Source organism: Culex pipiens, chromosome 3 (assembly GCF_016801865.2).
Source record: "Culex pipiens pallens isolate TS chromosome 3, TS_CPP_V2, whole genome shotgun sequence".
Lineage (NCBI taxonomy): Eukaryota > Metazoa > Arthropoda > Insecta > Diptera > Culicidae > Culex > Culex pipiens.
The window spans coordinates 99761096-99786120 of NC_068939.1; the positions used below are offsets into that span (position 1 = coordinate 99761096).

Sequence of the window (25025 nt, forward strand, 5' to 3'; positions counted from 1 at the left end):
TAGCTTTCTTAGTCAGATTAAAGAAACTTAAGCATGGAAGCCCCTTAGTTCATCTCTGTTTTTTTCACCATCAGCTGTTTCAGCATATGTGTGCTAACAAACAGAACCCGAACACTTCCCGAAGCAAACCCGAAACGATCGCCGAACCTTCAACGAGTCGGGGTCTCTTCTTCCTTCAACAAAACCAACCAGCAATCGAATACAGGTTTCAGTCGTGTCGAGACAACCGAACCGGTCAAACTCCTCGTTCAGTTCTGTAGGGCATCGTTTTTTGAGCTTTTCTGTACAAATCGCGTGCAACAACAGCAGCCCCCGTTTAAGGTGAAGGACAGCTGCAAGATTGGTGTCTGCTGCGTGTGTTGAACGCAGGCAACGAAAAGAAGGTCAGCAGATTAGAAGGAGAGGGACTCAAGGAAATCCAACGCATCATCGTCATCCAGCAGCCGTCGTACACGGGGAGAGATCGAGAGGCACACACTCAAATTGGCTGCGGTCTGGTCTCGTGTTACAAAAGATATTGAAACTGGATTTCGTGACATATGGAAGGTCTTCAGTGAGTGATTCAAATTGAAACTGTGTGTGAGGGAAGATAATCAGTGATACTTTGGAAGTGAATCGGCAAGCGACAGATGTTTAGGCCCTAAGTCTCTAGTTGAACTAATTGATTGGCAGTGAATTGAATTATTCATAGCTCTTTGCGTCGTTGTTGAGTGTGCAACGGTTGAGAACGGAATTTGTGAACCAGAGCAAATCAGCGCGCGCGTTTGGAGCCAGGAAACTCTGAAGGTGATTGCACTCGACTGACTGTCTGTGCACGAGAAGAAAAGAGGAATTCCTTTGAATTAATTTGATCGCGCCGGACACTGAATTCGCCAACCCGGAGAGGTGTCTGCTGCTCACCAGAGTGCGTCATAATTACATATTTATTCGTGAAAATTATTAAGCGAAACACCGGAAGCTATAATCAGCTTGTTTTCTCGAGATATTCGTGAGCGAAGGAGAAGAACAAACTCGTCTCTTGAGCAAGGAAGTGTGAAGCAGAGCAAAGCGAACCAGCAAAGCAAGAACATCTGCCCCAGGAAACGTAAACATCGGAGCACACCACCGGAAAAGAGCCAGAGCGCGTCAGTCGGTTTACGACCTACTCTAACAGCGCAGGGCAGAGCAGAGCAGCGCACGTGTGACGAAACGTCCTCGTCCGTGAGCAAACACACAGTCGAAGGTAAGGATTCATGTTCCACGATTGCTGGCGATATTTATTTACAAATGGGCAGGATTTGAAGGGATGCACCTTCCGTTTCGTTTTTTCGACCAGGTTAGGGTAATGAATTATTCATTTCCTTCTTTTTGTTTGCGGGATCATTGCGGCCCAGCTTGAAGGGTTTCTTGCGTTTCCTGTGTGTTGGTGGGTATCGATCGAATAGATTTTATGCCTTTTTATCACTGCGATAATCAAAGGCTTCCGGGCGTACGTGGTGGATGTTTGTGGAACAATTAGCACGGGTACATACACAATTTAATGCCTTGGCTAAAATATTAGGACCAAAACATTATATATTTCAAAATCTTGAGCTTAAAATTCAATTCAAAGTTCATGAAAACTTCAATTTTATCTAGGGGAAATTCTCGTATGTTTGGCAGGTTAAGCACTCGCTCCTAACTCCATCCAATTTGCTGATTTTCAATATTTAAACAACTTATTTTGCAAAACTTTTGATAGAAACTTGCTTGCTCACTTCTTTTGAGCAATTTATCACTCGATTTCAGTTGAAAACGCATTTAATGAGCTGTAATTGACGGTCAAAGTGCTGATATGGCAACATTAGAGGCACGCTGGAATAATATGCTGTTCCCCTATAAAGTATATATTGAAAAAGGTTTTTTTTTTTGCAATTCCGTCGTGAAACTACTTACTTTTCCTGTCATTTTGAACGATGAAAAAGCCTACTTTTCTGTACCAAAAATAATAGAATCGAATAGTAACATTTTTCAAAATAAATGCTAAAAAGTTGTACTTTTCAGCACTGAAATGGATGCTGAAAAGTTGAACTTTTCAGCACTTGTTTCGAAAAGTAATACTTTTCAACATTATTTTGTTTTAAACGGTTAATTGACAAAATACATGAGCATTTGACTTATAATTCCATTCAAAGGGTGTTTTTCGGAATTGCAAGAAATGTTGTATGGAACTCGTTGCAAAAATTGACTTTTTCAGCACTTGTTATATTTACCCAACTCGGTTAACCTCGTTGGATAAATGTATGACTCGTGCTGCAAAAATCTTCTTTTTGCAACTTGTTGCATAAACTACTATTTTATGCGTTTTTAGTCAAGTAAGCTTTTTTTATATTTTACAACATTTTAATCATTGGGACCGTAAATCGGAAACGAATCTTTCATAAATTTATTGATATTTTGTGATTGTAGCATTACTTCTCGATCATAACTCTGAAAAAAGGCTTGAATTTTAAAATTAAGTTTTTTTCCTCCCACTTGACCTTGACTACAGCTGAGGGGCAAAAACAAAACAAAACAAATTAAATTTGCTTTGTAATCTATAATTGCTTTCATTTTCCAAACCAGACATTAGATTTATATTTTTCAAGCTGTTTGGTTACAAATTAAGCGCACAATCATCTGAAAAAAAAAAAACAATAAATTGCATTTTCCAGCGTTGATAATAGCTTTGAGCATGATTAAAACAGTTTAAAAATATTTCGAAGTGTTTTTTTTTTGAACCCAAAAGACTGGTTTTTTGAAAACTAATGATTGTAAAACAACTGTATCTATGCATTTTACAATATTTTTTCATTGAAATGTAAAAAAATAATCATTCAATTTAAAATTAAATTAGGCTGTTGCAAAAAAAATTTGAAATTCAATATTTTCAAGACACAGTTTACAAATAAATAATACGCTTTAAATAACAAAAAGAAAACACCTTTAGTGATCATTGACATCAGACTGTAAATGACACTACTCATCTGCTTTGTCATGGATTAAATGCCCGACTAACGTGTGAACACCGTTTGATTGCACCAATTCCCAACCCAAGGTGAAAAGAAGACCTTTCAGACAAACGCGATGATGCGCTCAGACAAAAGACTAGCCAGACTCAGTTCTTCTGCTCCAGTAAAGCGACGACGCACCCCACCTCACATGGTGCAGCCCCGTACTCGTCGTTCGTTTTTCACACTCCAATTGCTGTCGACAGTCGGCAGTGTTGAGTCGTCAACTCACGACACGCGGCCCGTTGATAGGTGTGTTTCAAAAGAACGCGCCGCCGCCAGCGCCTGCAATTGAAACCAGTTTTGAGGTTAGTCAATTCATGTTGGCAGCTCGCACAAACTCAAATTATGAGCAGAGTCTTATTGATTATGGTAATGATCGCCACGACTTCGACGACGGATCGAATCGAGCAGAACGGTGTCAACCGCTTCTTGCGACAGTTTTCAATCTCTCGCTCTCTTCTCGTTGACTTTCGTGGCGTGGAGACCAGAATTGGGCCGTCGAAACTGGCTTTCGAAAGAGATCATGAAATGCGAAATCTAGGTCAACGCGCAAAAGTAGCCAGCAACGGTAGCGCGGAATGGATGGTTAATTACCAGGCTGGGGAGGTGTGCAGTTTGGGTTAACGATCAGCTGCCGGGAAGTGGCCCGCACTGACCTAACTGAACGTCTGCCGGCCGACCGACCGACAGGAAGTGCACCATCGAGAAAACGGCCAAAGGTTTTTCCCGCTCGTACACATTGTATGCCTGTACGTACTGAACGACGTGTAATTCCACAACTCGCAGGCAGGTGCCTTATCGGCGCGCGCTTGGAACTTACGCAAAAGACAAACTGATAAAGAGCACGTCGAAGGGCATCACGGGTGAACTGAACACGACACACGACGACTTGCGTTGCGGTGGGAGAGAGTGGGAGAAGCACTGCTGCGATAGATAATTACCTGAGCACAGGAAGTGTGACTACCGGTGGTCGCGTCTTGACGACAACAATATAGTGGGCAGACGATGACAGTACGGTTTTCGTCAGGTTGTTGGATGATGCTTTAAAGGCAAACCAGAGCTAACTTAGCCTAAGCTCATACCGTGGAGATTTTCCAGCAAGTCAATGTTCTAATGCCCGTTCCATCCGAATGCACTTGCTCGTTCACGTTCTGTAGTCAAGCACGGCAAAGTAGTTCAACTACCTTTCCTCTTGGCTGCTTCTGCCAAGTTGATTCGGCTCTGTTAAGCTTTTTTGAATGAATCTTAAACAAACGTGTTAAATATTGTACTAATTTGTAAATCGACATGAACTGAAACGGGCAGTTAGAATGAGTCAATGGCAGAATTGCTTTCAGAAAAAAATAGAATTCAAATATTTAACTTTTTTGCATTGCAGTTGAACGATAAAATCTTTGGTAAATTCTAGATAAAATTTTCAAAACAACCTATCCCTCATGGGTTTCCTATGCAGATGGGACCTTTGAAAATTTAATCTTGAATTCGAGTCTTATTTGGTTTAAAAGTAATTAAACTATTTAGGAGAAACATAAAAAAAAACATGTCTTCAACAAATTAACTTATTATACATCTTGCAGTTTTAAAATAGCTTAAATAATCTGAAATTTTACATAAGTAAAAGGCATCAGATAAAATAAGACGATGTTTTTACCATCTAGTGGAATAGCATCCGGGACCGTGGTATAGGGGTAAGCGTGGTCGCCTCTCACCCAGTCGGCTTGGGCTCGATCCCAGACGGTCCCGGTGGCATTTTTCAAGACGAGATTTGTATGATCACGCCTTCCGTCGGATGGGGAAGTAAATGTTGGCCCCGATCTAACCTAGAGGTTAGGTCATTAGCTCAATCCAGGTGTAGGAGTCGTCTCCCTGGGTCCTGCCTCGGTGGAGTCGCTGGTAGGCAATTGGACTCACAATCCAAAGGTCGTCAGTTCGAATCCCGAAGGTGAATGGAAGCTAAGGTTTAAAAAGAGGTTTGCAATTGCCTCAACAATCAAGCCTTTGGACACCAAGTTTCGAGTAGGAATCTCGCAATCGAGAACGCCAAGGCAATGCTGGCAAGCGAAAAATTTTATTTGATTTGGAATAGCATAGCACCCGTACCCGTAGATGAAAAAAAAAACACTTGATTTTTCGACGCAACTTTTTCAAATGTTTGGCTACTTTTTTTCGGAACTCACGTTATTTTTTCTTCAAAGGCAAATTAATCACCTTTAATTTGGGTCCAAGACAGCTAAAATCGGTTTTAAAGTGTTTCTTGAGAAATTTGACGAAAATTGCCATTTTTGGGATCACCCTAGCACGCTAAATGTTAAGCTCGACCGGAGAACTTTTTTTTCGGTTTAGACCCTTTTCAAATGGAATTGCTGTATATAAATAATTGCAATATTTTAACGATCAGCTGCAACGATCTGGCTAAGTTTTTTCTAAGATATTTTAATTTATGTGGAATGCAGGATTTATTTTGTACAACTTTAGTTTTAAATTCTAATCACCCTTTTTAAGGAGGCATACGGCTTAAGGATCTACCTTTAAGTTTCATTGTAACTGTTAAATAATATTTTAATTTTATTAATTATTTAATAAAATTAAACTGGTGTTAGGCCGTTGCACATATTTTCATATTAAATATTTGTGAATAATAATGATAGCATTTTTTTTTTATTGGATTCTCTTTTTTATTAGGCCAATGCAAATATTTAAAAAAGTTTTTGTCCCTCGGTCGAGGTCAAGGGGGGGGGGGGCAAAAAAATAAAAAAATATAAAAATTTAAATAACAAGCCATAGTCTTAACATTTAAATGAAAAAAGTGTTCTAAAATGCATTTTACACTAGTTCAGTTGTTTTGCAATCATTAGTTTTCAAAAAATCTAAGATCTGACAAAAACAAAAATTTCATCGAAAAAAAAGATTTTGCATCGAAAATTTTCAAAAAATCTTAAGGTTTTTTAATAAACCCAAACATACTAAAAATGATTTTAAACGCAGGAGAATGTATTTTAATTTGATTTCAGCTGGTTGCACTTGAATTTTCATTAAAATTTTGAAGTTTATTGTAAAAATATTTTTTTTGCCCCCTGATTTTTCGGGCCAATTTTGAAGGGGGGGGGGGGGGGGGGGTGACAAAAACTTTTAAAAATATTTGTACCAGCCTTAGTAGAAGGCGGAAAGAAAGAGAGAGAAATATGAGAAGGAACAAATAAATAATCAAAGAATAAGATTTCATGTTTGAAATGTTAACTTAGATGTTTTTAGTAATTAGAGGAAATAACAGAAGAATAATTCTAATGATTTAGTGTATTTATTTATTTCTTCAAATTATGTGCACTGTAAATTTTACTCATATCGCTGTTTTGAAATTTACAAGTGTTATTTGTGATTTGTGATTAAGTTGTTTGTGATTAAATTGTTCAAGAGATGCAAACAATATTCCAAAATCCTTCCAACACTCTACGAAATCGGCCGATTTTTATTTTTTGTATTTTTTTATTTGATACAAAATTTGTGGGGGCCTTCCCTATGACCAAATAAGCTAGTTTGCGTCATTGGTTCACCCATACAAGTCTCCATACAATTTTCGCTGCTGTCCATACAAAAATGGTATGTAAATATTCAAACTGCTGTAACTTTTGACTGAATTTTTTTATCAATTTGGAGTCTTCGGCAAATTTGTAGGTATTGTTGAGGACTTTTGAGAAAAAATAGATACACGGAAAAAAAAATACAGATTATTCAATCAACCTTTTTTTCACTAAAACTCAATTTCCCAAAATACGTATTTTTTGATTTTCGAGATTTTTTTATATGTTTTAGGGGACAAAAATCCGCAACTTTTGAGCCATAGAGAAACATGGTCCAAAAATCTGCCGCCGAGTTATGATTTTTTTTTTAAATAGTCATTTTTGGAAAAAAAATCGAAGTTCGACATTATTTTTTAATGCAAAATTGAATTTTCAATCGAAAAGTACTCCACAGATTTTTTGATAAAGGGCTCCGTTTTCAAGATATAGCCACTGAAAGTTTGATTTTAGCGAAATATTTGCAGTTTTTCGATTTTTAAAAATACTGACCATAAGTGACCACTTCTAAAAATATTTTTTTGAAAAGTTCAGAAAATTTGCTATAAAATTGTCTAACAGACATTGAAGATTGGACCATGGGTTGCTGAGATAGAGCGGCTTTAAGAAAACGAAACACGAAAATTGAAGTTTTCTAAATCTCACCAAAACAACCCACCATTTTCTAATGACGATATCTCAGCAACTAATGGTCCAATTTTCAATGAATTTACATGAAACATTCGTGAAATTTTCCGATCTTTTCGAAAAAAATATTTTGAAAAAAATAAATAAATCAAAACTAGCATTTTAAATGTGCGTAATATTCAATGTTAGGCTAATAATGTCAAACTTGTTTTTGCATGAAACTTCGATTTTCGAAATTACAGCACGCTGATTCATAACTTGGCGGCAGATTTTTTTCCCAATATTCCTCAACAATACCTACAACTTTGCCGAAGTCACCAATATGATCAGAAAATTCACTCAAAAATTACAGCTGTTTGAATATTTACATACCATTTTTGTATGGACAGCAGCCAAAATTGTATGGAGACTTGTATGGGTGAACCAATGACACAAAATAGCTAATTTGGTCATAGGGAAGGCCCCCACAAAGTTTGTGACAAATAAAAAAATACAAATAAAATCCACTTCCCGGTTTTGGTAGAGAATTGTTCAAGATAGTTTTAGAGGAAAGAGTTTATGTGACTTATTAATATCAAAATACGGTCAAGTATCTTTAAACTAAAATAAAAATGAAAAAAAAGTTTACTTAAATAGGCACGATTTAATCAAATTAAAAATAGTTCATCAGGCAAGATCCTCCTTGAAGATTCTTACAGGTCGACGGCCACCCGTGGTCATGCTCCAGTGACCAACGGAACGGGTCATTCGCATTCGCCGAGAGAATTTCCCACCATTGTGCTGGGCTTTTTGAGGCTTCTGTTCCCTTCTCTATCACGTTGAACTACGTTGTCTATTATTTTCTCCCCGCGTACTTCTTCAACAAATCTCACCTGCTCTTCCCGAAGTGACCAACCGTAACAATGGTCCATTGTTTTACCTCTGGATGGGAGGTGCGTGTAGTGGTGGAAGCGTTTGTTTCCCTTTCCGACGGGGAGATTTTCTTTTTTCGCTAATCCACTTCCAGTTAATCATCTGCCCCATCATCATCTTCATCACCATCAGCTGTGAGTGGGATCTAATCGCATATGCGCTCCAGACCGGCGGGAAATGGGATTCCGGCGGCTCCCATAACAGTACCACGCCGCCGGTTTCATTTGAACCATTTCTTCGGAGCTCGCCGCCGCTGCGCTCTGGGAAAGCGGATGGAATTATTAAAAATTTACAGCACGTTGATGCTGCGCGTGGAGAATTCAATTTTTCTTCCCTGCGCTTTTTTTCCACAATCCGGTGGGCGACGGGAAATCTCATCCCGGTTGGGAAAATTCTCTCACCATATTGGGGCGATGCGTTAATTGTTGCACCACCTCGGTATTACCCACTCTCTCTCGCCAGCAGATTGCTCGAGAACATCTGGGAGAAAGCGATCACGATGCGATCTCTACGGAATGTTGGAGAAATGGATACCACTCTGGGAGGGAAGGGAGTTGGGGGCCTAATTTGCCAACGGGCCCATATTCGCAGATGAGATGGGTTCGAGCCTAAATTGGATTCCCCCAAATAATTGAATTGAATTAGATGCGGATTCCTTCATTCCACGATTGTGAGCGATCTGTTCCGAGGTTCCGTTCGCAGATTCTTCACTCCAAAAAGTAGCTATGTTCGTGCCTCTACTTGAAACCACCTTGTGCTGATTGATGGTAATGGAGATGGGTTATTAATTCATTCACCTCTTGTCGAGGTACTTTGCAAACGTCTCTCTTGCTCTCTCACACTCTGTGAACGTGGCCCAGCACAGTAATTGAAGTTGGGGCGCCTAACGGTGCCCTGGATTCGTTTTGCTCGGCGTTTCACGTTATGGTCCATAAAGCTTCAGCTTTGGCTGCCATGAAATAGGCCCTGGCTGCTTGCGAGGTGGAGTTATTGTTTTGTCAGAGTTTTACACGTCTTGCAATAAAGTTGATAAATCATGAACGATTTCGCAGCGAAGCATTTTCGTGTGATAGCATCTGCGTTTCTTTAAAAAGTAGAACTGTTGGTGCAACATGACTTCTAGAATTGATTTTTTAGATATTGGTAAATTTTTTGAAAATCAAAAGTGAACTGCATTATCGGCTTTTTTTAAACCAATGAATTATTTCTTTTTTCTGTTAGAAAATAATACCATCAACTATAGAAAATCTTCCCGAAAAAGCACACCTCGCAATTAAAACCAAATAAAACCACTTTCCATCACCACACGGTCTCTGTCCAATCGGAAGTGACCCCCCGGAAACAACCGGAATGGTTCTCACTGTGGTGGTGACCACCGCTATGATGCGTGCACCAAGAGCCCCAACTACACACAAGATTGCCTCAATTAGCACTTCCCGTACGTCATTCCGGCGTCATCACCATCATCATCAACCTAGTCGACGTGATCTTCGTTTTTCCATCAAACGCGCGAGTTACTCACGAAAGAGACGACGACCCCCAGCGGGGTGGGGGACGATTTTCCCAGCATTTGTAGAAAATCCGCTGTGAGAAACAAATTTTCTCCACACGCTACCTCGTTCGACTAGAAAAAAAAAACCCTAAAATTTCACATCCGAAAAATGGGGAGGAAAAACAGAAAAAAAAACGATAACAGAGAGTTCAAAATAAGAGGGGGAAAACGAGCGGAACGCGCCATATGTCGGATGACGGCTTCCTCGCCAGCCAGCGTAGCAGAGAGTGCAGCCAGTATTAGTGGCTTAAGCCGGTCGGCTAAGTCATTGATTTTGATGTTTTCTTTCCGTCCGCTGTCGCTTCTTTGCTACGAGGGAAACCGAGGCCGGACGTGCAACCCCGGAAGACGGAGACGGCCCATTGCCGAAAAATTTGTTACAAATGACATCGATTTGGTTATGGTGACAATGGGCTGGGTTATGGTCTAGCACGCACGTAAATGGTAGCGGTAATGATTGTAATCAGTTTGGGTTTTGACATTGAATGAATTACTAACTCGTAACTTACAGGTAAAACATTTTGATACTTGTTTAAAACAAACAAACAAAAATGATTGTGAAGTCGTGACAAAATAGAAATAAAACATTGCATACATTTTCTTTTTTTTTTTCGTCAAATTTTGAGTCAATGCGTTTTTTTATGATTTCTTGAAGTTTTTTATGATAAGCATTTATGAACAACCAACCATTATCGTTTTGTGGTACTATTTAATAAAAAAAAATATATTTAAAAATTAAATAGAAGCCTTAGCCTCAACACTTGAATGAAAAAAAAATGTTTTAAAATGCATTTTACACCTGCCCAGTTGTTTTGCGAACATTACTTTTTAAAAAATTTAAGATTTGACGAAAATTAAAAAAGAGATTTTTTTTGCGGTACTGTACATCAAAAATTTACAAAAATCTAAAGAATTTTTAACAATCCCATACATACTAAACATGATTTTAAATGCTGGGGAATGCATTTTTAATTGATTTCAGCTGATTGCACCAGACTAAACAAAACTATTAATCCTTAACCTTTTGCAATTTACATTTTAAACCAAGATATTGGAATGTTTATACAGTCTAGACTCGATTATCCGAAGCCTCGATTATCCAAAGTTTCGATTCTCCGAAGTTAGATTATACGAAGGTTTGTATAGGACTTTGGATAATCGAATCATGAACAAAAAAGATTTTATTTTCTTGCTTTTAACATCAAATTCGAATTCTGCGACTCCATTTTAGTCAAATTTGAGTAGTTAATTGCCTTAAAAAATTTGGCCGCCATCTTCAATTTTAAAATTCTAAACCACTTTAGAGTAGCTACTTAAGCATAGTAATCAAATTAAGACAACGATTAACCCAAGTTCCGAAGTACTTTTCCGAGGCCTTCGGATAATCGAGTCTGGACTGTATTTGATTATTTTCAAATGAAATTTTAAGTAATTTTAAACTTTTGGTTATTTTATTGAAAACTGGTTCAGTTTTCTTAAGAATCAAAATAATGAGAGGTTATTGTTATTTAGTTTATATTTTCACTGTAATCTTCAACAATTAGATTTTTTGCCTTCCTTACCTTACTGAGGAAAGGCTTTAAAATCACTCAAAAAATGAACTTCTTAATTCGACATCCTAGACCCACCTATACATATCATCTCAAACTCAATAACTCAGAATCAAAAACTGAAAAAAATTACTGTGTGTGTCAACCGTCTCTTTCGAACCACCTTGGGTTTCCATAAGATCATATTGAATATTATGAATTTAAATAAAGTATTAAAAAGTGCGGAAGATTGTTGAAAGGGTGTTTTTTGTAATAAACTCCGTTATGTTATATATTTTTAGAATGGTATTTAAAAGACCTTTCAAACAAGTCCAAAACCTTGACAATCATATGTTACAAGCACAAGTTATTTATTCACTTAACAGAAGCTGGATCTCAAATATTTGGATGAAAACGTTGTCCGGATCTGTCATCCGACCCACAGTTAGATGATTTATGAAAAGACCTTACCAATGCATCCAAAAGATTAAAGATCAGATGAAAGATTGTAAGATGATTCAGTTCTGACTGAAAGTATTCACTATATAAATGTGAGGAAGGCACTTACCACCTTAAGAAGGATTGAGTAACGTTTTTTTAATTAATTTTAATTTTTTTTCTATGGTTTATATTGTTTTTTTTTTGCTATTTGCTATCATTCTTTAGGTAAGAAATGCGTATTATTTGTGGTTCTGGGAAAGTCGGGAATAAGTATAAAATTTTAATATGGGATTTAAGTGGCCACCCTGACAGGAGTTTCAAAACTTCTTATATGCTACAAATTTGCTTAGTTCTATAACTATTCTAATCTAAACCAACCTAGAAATTCAATGATTGAGTAAAATTCTGTTAAACTAACTGTCCCAATCCACCTATAGGACGGTAATGATTTGCCAAAATAAATCAATTATTTAGTGAGTTGTTTTTCAAAATTAAATGTTTTATTTTCAATGTTTTAACTAATGCCATACCTAAAAATCAGATTTCGTTCGCAAAAAAATAACCTCCTCCCCCAGCTCGTCCCGAGACAATAAACCAAAGCCAAACCCTCCAGTCATTCGCGGCCAATTCGCACCGTGACTCCAAAAACATACTTTTGATGAGCCGGAAATCTATTATTAATTTCCGAAACAACCTTACTTACGGCGGGTTTAAGCCGCGCGCGCGGATTTCGGTGGTTATTCTCCGATACAAATAATGCTCTCCGGCGGCGGTTGTATTTTTTTCTTCTGTTGTGTACATATTATTTTTTCACTTCCCCACATCTCTCTTCTGAATGGTTTGTTTGTTGACTCATTTCCACAACGCATCATCCGCCGCCACCACTACCTCGCGTTTCCGCTGGGTTTACAATGTGCGGGTTTCCCACACCGCCTCCGTCGGTAGTCGTCATCCAAGCAAGCCAAACTGCCACCGAACGTCGCGCGACGCGCCAAAACCTTTGGAAGAGAGTTTTTTTTTTGGTTGATGATCGTTTTTCAGTGCTTGCTGCCACTCTTTTTTGGCGGATGTTGTTTGAAGCACCGATTCGGAAGCTTGCGCGGCCTACTGTTATTGTGGGTTGGGTGTACTTGGAGTAGTTGGGCATGCCAACAAAAATCGTCGATGCCACGTTGACTGTCAGACCGTGTTTGATTGGGGTGTAGAGGTTGACAACAGTTTCATTTTTGAAGATCATCCTTAATAACAGCAATCAATAGTCACCTCAATTTCCTTTATCTGAAATCCGTCAAGTCAACACCTTTTCTGTAATCTTTTCCCGCCATCGGCCACGGAAACCGCCCAAAATCGTCACGCCAGATCCGCCCGGAAAGAAGCCCGGTGGGGGAAATCGATTTCTAATTTCACCGTTTTCTTGAATGAGCGCGCACTTTGGCGGCGCAGTCACCGATCGGTGGCGTCACGAGGAAATTGGATCATTTTCAGCTGGAAACTGTGGAAAATCAATTTCAAAGCCGGCGATTAATCGGCGGCAAGCGAAAGTTTTCGTCAAAGCGGTTTGTTTTGATGGACGAGAAATCGTTTGAATTGAACTTCTAAGAAAGGAAAAAAAAACTCAAAAACACTGCACACAAATTTAGGAAGTGCTAATGCCACGTGATTCATTCCTCCTCCTAAAAATAGACACCGCCAGCGTTGAACCGGGAAAGGTTCATTGCAACATGAGTAATACAAACAGATAAGACCACCAAGGCTCTTATCATTGTCGCTTCGCTTATGTCGTCAGTATCATTCTGATATTTTCGTAATTTTTCAGGTCACGATTTTGCTACGTAACACGTCTTCCAAGTAAAGATAGCTAAATATATCTACCCGCAATCAATACACGCTCACGAGAAAGTGTATCCATTTCTGAGTTTAAGCTCCTTTTGCTGCATGGGCAGCTTGCGCTGGACTGCTTTGATTTGATTTTTTCACCCGCTCTACAAAGTCAAGCGATCGTGAAATCTCGGACGTTCCACACTCCATTCCCTTAATTCGGAGTAATCTCAGCCGCCCACTCGCGCAGTCTGGTCTATGTCCGACAATTGTCCCATCCCATCGTTGCGAGCCGGAAGCCCAAAGTGGCTCTCTTGGGATCACGCGCGCGGAGAACGGAAGCTCGGCAGAACTTGTAAAGATCGCGTCGCGAGCAATCTCGGCGTGGCAGTGGAGATGTTGGGCTAATAAAATTAAGCAATTAGGGAAACAGGAAATCTAATTTGAATATGACGGCGAGTGTGTGTGCGGTGGATTGAACGCATAAACAAAACACACCGACCGATAATAAGCATCGTGTGATATTAATAACATCTTTCGCATCTTCGCTTCGCACCGAAGAAGATCGGTTCCGTTCTGATGATCTTGGGTGTGTGTGTGCGCGCGCGCTCGAGAATTGATCTTGCGCAGAGCATCGCCAGTAGCGCGTCGTCGTCATCGTCGACTGCATCCGATTTTATCTGTCTACTGTCTCGTCGTCAGGCAGCCAGACCCAGACAGATGATGATCACCTTTAATAGGGCCTGGCTGCTGCATTTGATTTATGGCCGGTATTTTAATAGATTTCCGCCTTTCGACCTAATCGAATCCGGCGTAGCCGGGAAGGAACGAGTTCAAGAAACAACCAGCAGCCTGTGACATCCGGAGATCGCAGTAAGCCACTGTGGCGTTGGACGCACTTCCTCCAGCTAGGAGTTACGATCTAATTCTCGAAGTATGGTCCCGGGCGTAATGCATCCGGCACGCCGACATTGTTGTCCAAGGGGGACTTCCAGGAAGATAATTAAAACGCTTATAAATTAGAAAATAAATACACACAAAACCAAGCTGGATTTCCTTATTAACTACTGTATTACTGCCAGCGTCTTTCCCACTTCCTTTGACCGCATTGAGCTGGCGTTGTCGTCCGTTCCTTCTTGTTCCTTTTGCCCGCAGACGGGATCTATTGTGCCGGGGTCGTAATTCCCCGTACATGTACAACAAGACTTCGTAGCAGGAGGGGGTTTCATTACAAACAATTATTCCGGTGGGATTCTCCACGGTTGGCCGCCGCGGAATGAATGAGCATTCGGCGTTTCCGCCCGTCGCGCTTCTTCCTCCCGCAGAGAGCGTCTTGGACGGTCGACACCAATGCGGTTGGTTGGGCGGACAGTAGAGCGGAGACGTGCAACGGGGCGGGTAGATTTGCCTGGTTGATGTGTGAGTGACTTGACATCTTTGCTGCTGGCAAAATGTTGATTCTGCAAGACCTAAACAGTGATGTCAAATCTACGCCAAACTTTTCAATTCATTCATAAAGTCTGCATCGATCCGTTCCAAGTAGGCGAGCGCCAGACCTGTACACTGCGACAGCGATTTCCGCTCCTGCGTTGCGCGATCGCCCGTTGGTAGAAGATCCGTCGATCAAACGTCTTCGCCACAAATTGGCCTACTACGATCAACTTCCACTAGTGTGCTTCTTTTCAATGTTGCGACCACGGGGTTTCCTCTCCGCGGTCGATTCTAAACAGGTCGATCGTTATATAATTATCCTATTAAAAAGCGTCGCTTCCCGTACCTATTTTTTCTGCTCCTCTTCGGTTGTATCTTTTTGGATGTTCTTTCTTCTCCCGATTCTTTGGAGTTTTTTTTCCCCCTTTTCAACCATACAACTCAGAGTATGTTTTCATTCATTAGGTTTTATGTTTTCATTTCATTAGGTGGTTACATTTAGGACGGTATTGGGTTAATTTCATCATATTTTTTATTCAATTTGGTGGTTTCGAGGCTATTAATGACGGCGTCCACTGCGTTTTTTTTTTGGTTCGCTACCGGATAATCGTTTTGAACAAATTTGGAGGCAGCCTGCTTCGATTCGTTTCGTGACAGACAGGATGTATGCGTTTGAGCGCGTTCAAACTTCAAAGACTTTGGTGAGATCGTCACATCCGCCAAGTTTTTGAATCCAATCATTCATTGCCGCACTCACCGGGTTGTCCATCAGCACTAAAAACAAGCTGCCTGGAGATGTAATTTCCTGTCTGCGCCAAATGGAGCCAACAACAAACACGCTACTATTTATCCGCGCGACATCGGCAAAACATTTCGGGAAGAACCGAAAATAGCGTGTGCACTTTGCGAGAATTTTCATCTCTGGGGCGCCATGGCGGTTGGCGCGCGGGAAAAACACACGTTTTCCGGCAACTCTTCAGACCCATCGCAGAAGGCGGGCGCGCATCCCGGCCTACTACGCCGTCACGTGCGCGTTCTTTCACTTTGGCAGTTTGTGAAGGGGGAAATGATCGAACAAAAACACGAATGAAAAAATACAAAAACAAAACGGAAATCCTTTAGAGAGAGAGACTCGGTCTTCCCGGAGGTTTGTGTGTTTCGATGCGATAATTTCCCACACAACACAGCAATGACGGCGGCGGCGATGATCCAGTTTATGTGGCTTCGGATGACGTGATGGCAGTATTGTTCCCACACCGCGTATGACGGTTTTGTGGAACCACCGCCAGATGGAATCTAATTGTTGAATTCCCACTGTGCGTGAGCGACTGTTTTTATTTTCATCTCATTTCATGACACATTGTAAGAACAGGAAAATACTCGCTCAATGAATGGATAAAAGTCCATTCATGTGGGTTTGTTGTGGGTCGGATTGAACTCACGCGGTTTTTGGAAAAAGAAATGATGGTAACGGTCATTGACGAGTTGCATAAATTGAATGTGTGCTATCTTGCCGCACGTGCATTTTGGGCAAAATTAAGTTGATAATTTGTGTAGCTTTCAATGTCATTTTGACATTTTTGATCCTCAAATTTGATTTCAATCCTGACATATTCAATAAGAAAACAAAAAAAAATGCAAAGTAGACGCTGCAATTGTGACAGCTGGACAAAGGGAATTTTAGTCAGATGCTGTTTTGTCACTCTTGCATGCACGCCTGCTGTTTACTTTTTTTTTGGTTACAACTCGGAACTCCGGCAACCGAATTCAACCAAATTTCAGGAAAATGTATAGAACGATCAGCCTAACAAGGCATGTTTGTTATTGTTTACATTGCGTTCTCTAGTTTTTGTTTACTCAAGGTCAAACATCAAAACGTCCAAATTCAACATTCTACAATATAACACGATCACGTCGTAGATTGTTCACAATATGCCAATCTCAAAATTGCATTGAACTCTATTTCCAAGTATTAAATAATATGTTTCTTGTTCAGGAAATTGAATTTAACAAATTTGACTTTTTCAATCAGCCAAATATAGCAACTTCATTGACCTCTCAGCCAGACAAAGCGATAAAAAAAAGAAGGAAATCCGCAATTTTCTGCAAAGCCAACATCTCTCCGTCCGGAAAACCACGTGGCGTTCGGCGCCCATCGTGATAAAAGAGCTCGCGCCGTTGACATAACGTTCTCGTTCACCGCTATTATTCCACCAGCAGTTTGTGGCCTATACTCTCATCCGGTCACACTAAGCCACCCAGCTTAGCGGCAAGAGCAGTGCTAATTTGGTGGTAAAATGAACAAAAATCGCAATTTTTAGGATCGTATTATGATCAATTTCAAGTCATTACTCAAAAACATGAAAAATAAAGTTTGAGCAAAAAAAATCAAAATAGGTTACATTCTGCCCGTTTTACCCCAACATCCGGGGAAAATGCTTCACATTCAAACAAATAACGGAAAAACTTGCAGTTACAAGGTCGCCGGTTCCGATTGCGCAAAATGTGGATCATTTCAACGAGCGCGCCGCGGTGCACCGGAAATCCCACCGCGATCGGATGTTATAATTTGGCCTCCGGCTGCCACCGCACCACATTCCTAACGGCCACGGCCCGGCGGAAAATTGCGTTCTGCGCGTTGAATAGTGCTTTTCATTTCCGAGCCGATGAAAAATTGAAGCAATTTAATAACGAGTTTTTTCTCTTTCTCTTTTTTCCCTTCCAGATTCCGGCCAAAATTAAAACCACGATGCAGGTAGAAAGCGCAACCAAATGGCGCGTCCCGCCGCTGGATCTGTCCGCGGTCAGTGTGCTGGCCAACGAAAGTGACCGCCGGTGGGCGCACGCCCACGGCCTCCATCACCATCACCACCACAGTCAGAGTCATCATCAGGCGGTGCCCACCACGATGGTCACCCCACCAACGGCGGTTCCCTCCAGCAAGAAGATCCACTACGGTGCCGACGGACTGCCCATCGACCCCCGCGACTGGACCCGCGCCAACGTGTGGACCTGGCTGATCAACCTGGCCCAATCCGAAGGCCTAGACATCAGCCCTGAGCTGGCCCAGAAGTTCCCGATGAACGGCAAGGCACTCTGCCTGATGAGTCTGGACATGTATCTCAGCCGGGTTCCGGTCGGCGGCAAAATGCTCTACCGTGACTTCCGGGTGCGGCTGGCCAGAGCCATGAGCTTGTAGACCCATGCCCCGCCCCCTCTCATTCGATCCTCAATTAGTGCTAGATTATAAGCGAAATTATCAGTTAGCCCAAAACACGTTATACTCTTTTTATAAAAATATATAATTATATATATATTCAGACAATGCATTATAAAACATAAACCATTTGATTATCTAGTAAAGTAGTTACCACTCTATAGCTGACTTCCAAAGTGTCTCCCCAATGTTGTATTGTTACTTCATCACTCGAACCGACTTAAGCTGGTTCGCCAGCAAACAACAATCGTACCAATCAGAACACAATTCTTAAAATATAGCATTTTTGCGGCAGCGCAGATAGATGAAACAGTATTTCTCACGCTCTCATTTTCCGACTCCTTTCGAGGAAGTGAAGGTTTGGTTGTAGCTTAATTTACCTAGCTTAAGAACGGGATTGTTTTGTGTACATACATTTTTCTTATAGTTTTAAGTTATCTAGTCAATAAATGATTTGAAAATAAAGGCAATTTTGTTTTGAATAGAAAGAAAAGCATCGTAAACGATTCACAGTTTAACACAGTTTTCAATTGATATTTTCTGATTTTTCTTTTTTAATTTCCCCCCGTTTCATTATTGTTAGTCTTGCTTTTCAAGAAATCAGTGGAATATATTTTCCTTGCACCACAAACCATAGATCCAGGACTCAATTAATAAAAAAAAATTGGACGTAGAATCAAATGACGTAGTCCAATTTCATAATTGAGAGAAAAACCATCGAACCATCCATATCTAGCCGCTTACAATCTCCATCGTAAACCAGGGAATAAAATTAGGGGTTTTGGAAAACGGGACCGGGACTGTGGTGTAGGGGTAATCGTGATTGCCTCTCACCCAGTCGGCCTGGGTTCGATCCCAGACGGTCCCGGTGGCATTTTTCGATACGAGATTTGTCTGATCACGCCTTCGGACTAACCTAAAGATTAGGTCGTTAGCTCAGTCCAGGTGTAGGAGGCTTCTCCCTGGGTCCTCTCTCGGTGGAGTCACTGGTAGGCAGTTGGACTAACAATCCAAAGGTCGTCAGTTCGCATCCCGGGGTGGATGGAAAGCTCAGGTGTAAAAAGAGGTTTGCAATTGCCTCAACAATAAAACCTTCGGACACCTAGTTTCGAGTAGGAATCTCGCAATCGAGAACGCCAAGGCAACGCTGTAGAGCGCATAATTTGATTTTTTTTTTTTTTTTTGGAAAACGGGAATTATTGACGCTCTAGTTTTTTAAGAGGATAAGGGAAATTCTCCACGGTATACTCCAATAAGAATCATTTTTCTCAGAAAATTTTACTAGATCTTCTATTTTTTGGTTAAGGTGGTTGGTCTCATTATAGAGTAATTCCAACCCCCCTAAAGTGTCCACATGGTTTATGGATAGTCTCTAATGTGATCGCAGCACCAAAGAGGCCATAATAAAAATATGTAATGAGTAAAAAAACAGACTGCCTGCAGACTTTTTGTCAAGATTGTACATACACCGCCGTGGGAAAATAGATTGAGGTTATGTAAATTCAGAGCATTTTTTAAACTGCTTGTAATTTTAGATAGGTAATTCATATTTTGAAAATTCTTAATCCACAAGGAAGGTTATTTCCGAACCTTTCTAAAAATATATCATGTGGCAGGTTTCCATGCAAAAACCGCCCTTTTTTGCAAACTGTGAAATTTATATGCAGCAGTTTTGTAAGCATAACTTTTGATGTGCTTTACTAAATCTTATAAATTTCAAAAGGGACTTATGGGACGCCAAGATGAATCGAATGAGGCCAATACGGTCAAAATCGGCTCAGTCAGTGACGAGATATTCCAGTGACATTGATTTAGTACACATGTCTACATACAGCCAAACACACAGGCATTTGCTTAGCTGGTGATTTTGAGTCGATATGTATAAATGACGTTAGGTCTAGGAGGTCTAATTGAAAAGTTCATTTCTCGAGTGATTTTATAGCCTTTCCTTAGCAAGGTGAGGACGGCAAACCCATCTTGCTTGCTTGGTTACATGGGCGTCGCGACTAGAGAGCCTATATGGAGAGGCGAAATGTCACTCTCAGGGTTCCAACCGAACTGTCAAAACGGGGTTCCAATCGAGCAACAAGATCATGCAAGAACAAGGTTGGAATCAATTTAAAATAATTTTGGTAAAAAACGAGACTTATAACAATTGGGTACTAAAGCCCTATGTAAATTTTTATGTACAACGGTAAAAAACACGATTAAAAACCATTTCTGATCACTTTCTTTTCATATTAGTGCAAAAAGGTTTTTTGACCAGCCACCATTTTTTCGATGGATCAACTATGGTCCCCTTGGAACGAGCTGTCAAGTAGGAGCTTTTCTGTCAAGAAGGACCATGAGGTTAATTTTCCAAAATTGATTTAAAAATCCATTTTAAACTCTTTGTGGTCGTACAAAGGGTCATTGTACTCAGAGAAATAAGCTTTATCGCTGTAAACAATAATATCAGCAATCTAAGCTTCATTTTAGGACCCAATTACAAGTATTGTAAAACTGTCGTTGATAATAATCTGATAGTTTTTATTACGTTTTTGCTTGTTCGGTACAATAAAAGTGCCAGCACCAAAGAAAAACTACAAGTTTTTCAACCTTACATTTGAATGACTTTGGGTGTTTGAAATTTCTCCCAGAACATTTCATTTCCCTATGTAGGTCCCTAGTCGCGACGCCTGCCTCAATCTTTTCTGCAGGGGCAGCAAGTGCAAGACAAGGAAGAAAAAAATGATGTTTTCATCGGCGGTGATAAATTCCGTAACATTTTAAATAGTGGACGAATCTTTTCGCACTCTTCGGCAAAGTTGTTCCCTGGAACACGGTTTATGAGATTTACGATTTTACGGGTTAAATATAATTTAAAATTCAAAGTTAAAGCGCCAGGTCCTATCGCAACCAATCAAGCTCAAATTTGCGATTCGGGCTCAGTACACCTAGGGGATCATGCCCTGAAATGGAAACTTTACGTCTATGTTCCTTTAATAATATCAGACGAGTTTTGTTCTGTCTTTTTTGCTCGTGGACTCGCACTTAAAAGTTATGCAATTTTCGCTATTTTTTCAAAAAATCTCTTGTTTCAAATTGCCATACTGTATAATTCTGGATTAATTTCGTCAGCTTCATCAGATTTCTATTGGAATAAAACTGAAATAACAAAGTTTACATGCAATTTTCTCAATATCTATGCGATTAAATTTAAAATTAAAAGTCATCGTTTTGATCCCCAGACGATTTTACATAATAATCCCTTTTTTTGTTGTTGGGCAAATTGAAATCTATTGAGATAAAAAAAAATCGTTATCTCAAAAGAGTTCAACTTGCTCAACAAGAAAATAAATGTTTCTTATGTAAAATTTTCTGGAGAACACGATGATGGGGATAAATTTTAAATTGAATTTTGTGTACCTATACATATTGAGAAAATTGCATGTAATGTTTTCAATTGCGCAAAATAAACCCATCTTTGACTCATTAGCGTCTTTTTTCCTTAAATTATAGCAGACGAGTTTTGTTCTGTCGTTTTTGTTTTATTTTCCAAAATATGGCCATTTAGAAATAGAAGTTTTAAATTGGCAAAAATCATAAAACTTGAGCGGCATTTTTTTTCTGAACTGGCAAAACTTGCAAAGCTACCGTGGCCGTAAGGTTACGGGTTTCGCCTTGCAGGCGGAAGGTGATGGGTTCGATTCCTGTCTGGCTCGGCAATGTCAGATCCCTTCAAAGAGTAAATCTGCTCACTGGGGTAGGGGACGGGTTTCGACTGGCGGCGTGCTGGATTTCTAATCCAGAGGTCGTGAGTTCGATTCTCGTACCAGGATGAAGTTTTTAACTTTATGTACCAAACGAGATTTCTAAGTACAGCGTGGATTCGCTAGTTCAAATTGGATCAACTAACAGCTGTCAAAAGCACGTGCTCGCGACGCCTGCCTCAATCTTTTCTGCAGGAGTAGCAAGTGCGGACTGTATGTACTCCATCCACGCCTTCTTGGATAACATATTTCCAGATTAATGGAACGTAAAATAATTAAGATTCGGGTTGAATACTGAATACATTTATTTCTGCTCTTATGCTAAAATATCTTATTTTTAATCACACTCACTTTCCCCCCATCGTCCCATTGATCATCCGATAGTACATCAAATATTCACTCTCATACTCGCGATAATTGCGCCCATTGAACAGCTTCTTCGGCGGAACGTACTTCCGCAGCGGATTTGCCAGCACAAAATCGTAGTAAACGCGACTCTTCTCAATGATTTGTCTCGTGTTGCCCGAGATGGCATCGATTTCGTCCAGCTGTTCGCAGATCCGCTCGTGATTTGCCGCCCACAGCCGGCGGTACAGGTCCCCGTCGACGGACGCCGTGTCCAGTTCCGGCTTGGTGTCGCTGGCGAACGATTTGATGTGGTCGTCGAACTTTTGGAGGTTGCGCGCTTCGCGCAGGGACTGTTCGGCGGACGAGAAGCAGCCTGGGAGGAGAGACAGGATCGAGTTGGGTTCGGCGGAGGAGGACGACAGGCAGATGTGCGTTTCGAGGGAGAAGATTGGCATTTTGGAGGATTTGTTGAACTTGAGGAAGGGAGTTTGGGCGAGGAGGGTTAGTTCGTTGGCGTAGGGGGGAAGGGCTGCGGGGGAGTAGACGGGACCGTTTGTGGTTGTGGTGCTGTTTTCGATGCGAGTCATGTTCATTGATTGCTCGCTGAGATTCATCGTCTGGTTGGGGTTTGTCTTTTGACGCATGTTGTGAACGGTGTAACGGCTGAAGCGCTTGAAATAGGAAATCTTCTCTTTGATTTGGTTCAGCTGCTGGATGTCGTCCTGCATGCGCTCGGAGTACGAATCAATTTCGCTGTAAATCTCTCTCAGTTGAGCCAACAACTGCTCGTGGTTGTCGAGCCTTTGAGTTTGTATTTTGATTTCTTGCTTCTTGCGTTCGATTTCCTTAAGCATAAAATCCAACTGACCCTGGTTGAAGTCCTTCGAGGTCGACTGCAGCATGTAATCCTCCAGTACGTCATCCGACTCGTCGTCCATCACATTCAACAGGTTCATTTTGGTCTCCAGCATCTGCGCAAATGGTGTGTACTTGGCCAGATAGTCATCCTTCATGGCTTGAACGGATTTCTTCATCGCCACCAAATCGACAAACTGATTGATGTGCGACCCGCATAGCTTGGCAATGTTGACCTGTAGCATGTCGTGATCGGACAACGTTCCATTCTTCTCCAGCTCGTTCTGCTTGCGATCCGCCTCGGATATTTCAGCCAGCTGTTTCTCCTTAATCTCCATGAGAACACTCCACAGAAGATAGTTTGGGATTCCCTTGACGGCCGATCTCATCGTAGCCCATAGAACCTGCTGGGCCTGTTTGCTACCTTCTTGCTTGAGTTCGCTGAACTTTGCATAAAACTCCTCCAATGCCTTCAAGCACAACTGGATCGCATCTACAGCGTTGGCCTTGGTTTTGGACGATTCGACCATCCGGGCTGGCATCAACTGCTCTATTGTTTGCTTGATTTCTACCTCCTTCTCGGACTGTTTCGTTAGAAAGCCTTCGATTGCTCGATAATAGGCCAGCTTGTCGTTCATCTCATGCAGCTTTTCATTTGTCTGGACCTTTTGAACATCTAAAATAGAAAAAATGTTATTAAAGCTAACGTTTTTCTTTATCTAACTTACTCTTTTCTCTTATTTTGCCCGTAACCGACTCAAGCACATTCTTCGAATTATGAATTCGCTGTTTAGTTTCCGCAATTTTTGCATCCAACTTTCTGACTTTTTGAAACCGCTGCAATTCTTCAGGCATTTGATTCAATTTCGATTTCTAAAAGTTAAAAAAACATAATTAACAAATTCAAGTAAATTTAATCCAAGCAGCCCATTTCAAATCATACCGCCAGCACTCCTCCCAGCTCCTGGAACTGCTGCAGCTTGGCCACGAGAACGTTGTTCCGCATGTGCACGATCTCCTGCCGCGGCCGGACCTGGTCCATAATGTGCCGGAACACGACACTCTGCTTGCCGCGGATGTATCTGGAATGAGGCACCGGATATTTAATAATCTCAAATTTAAATAAAAAAAAAACTACTCACTTTTTGAGCGTTTCATCGGCTGGAATTTTGTCCAGCGGGCAGCCCAGCTTGGAGGCCCACAGTTTGAACTGGGTTATTTCGTCCATTTCGGGCTAGAATAGACACTATTTTGCACAAAAATGATTTTCACTCAACAAAAAACTGTTGGAAACAACTCAAACCAACTGAATTCTGGTCGGTTTCGCAATTCAGCAAACTGTCAGTTTAAGAGCGTTCTTTTATTACGTAACAAAAAAATGGGATTTTTACCCAACTGCGTTACGTAATAAAAGCATGCTCCCATTGTTTTGACCGCTAGATGTCGCTGAGCGCTGGGAAGGGGAGACAATCCCCATGACGATTGTGCTGCCACCTGGAGTCGAATTTTGACTAGGAGAGATGGGTCTATTTTGGAATAAATTTCGTACATAATTTACGCATAAACCTTTTTTTGCTTTTTATGAAAAATACAGGGTGGTTTTGAGGTCTCTATCACTCAAGTATTATTTATTCCCATCCACTTCCCCGTGACCCTACCACTGGTCGTGGCCGGCGCCGGTATTGATCAGCATGATAGGGGCATTTGAGAAGTTGCGAAGCGAGGAAAGATAGCTCTCACTCATCTTCCACGGTTCGTGGATGTAACTTCTGGAGGTCCTGGTCAATAACGGAGTAGCAACTGCGGGTGGGCACCTATGCTTATGCTTATGCTTAAAAATATGGGGTGGTTTTGAGTATCTAATATAATCTAATCTAACCTTAGCGCAGCCAGTCTTTCGAGGGCATCCTGGAAAATGCCTAGCATCCTCTTGTCATTATTAACAATGGCAGTGCCC

The 25025-nt window shown here is 40.9% G+C and overlaps 2 protein-coding genes across 2 annotated transcripts; one reads left to right on the forward strand and one right to left on the reverse strand.

Moving 5' to 3' along the window:
- The first annotated feature begins 221 nt into the window (after positions 1–221).
- Positions 222–18578, forward strand: LOC120421930 (uncharacterized). The gene is made up of 2 exons (XM_039585235.2): positions 222–1222; positions 17622–18578. The coding sequence occupies exon 2, from the start codon at positions 17646–17648 to the stop codon at positions 18093–18095; it is 450 nt and encodes a 149-aa protein (XP_039441169.1). The 5' UTR covers positions 222–1222; positions 17622–17645; the 3' UTR covers positions 18096–18578.
- Positions 18579–22152: 3574 nt separating this feature from the next.
- LOC120421935 (augmin complex subunit dgt5-like) lies at positions 22153–24413 on the reverse strand. Its single transcript, XM_039585241.2, has 4 exons — positions 24211–24413; positions 24012–24150; positions 23797–23941; positions 22153–23744 (listed from the first exon to the last, which is right to left on the reverse strand). The coding sequence occupies exons 1-4, from the start codon at positions 24294–24296 to the stop codon at positions 22213–22215; spliced, it is 1902 nt and encodes a 633-aa protein (XP_039441175.1). The 5' UTR covers positions 24297–24413; the 3' UTR covers positions 22153–22212.
- Positions 24414–25025: the final 612 nt, after the last annotated feature.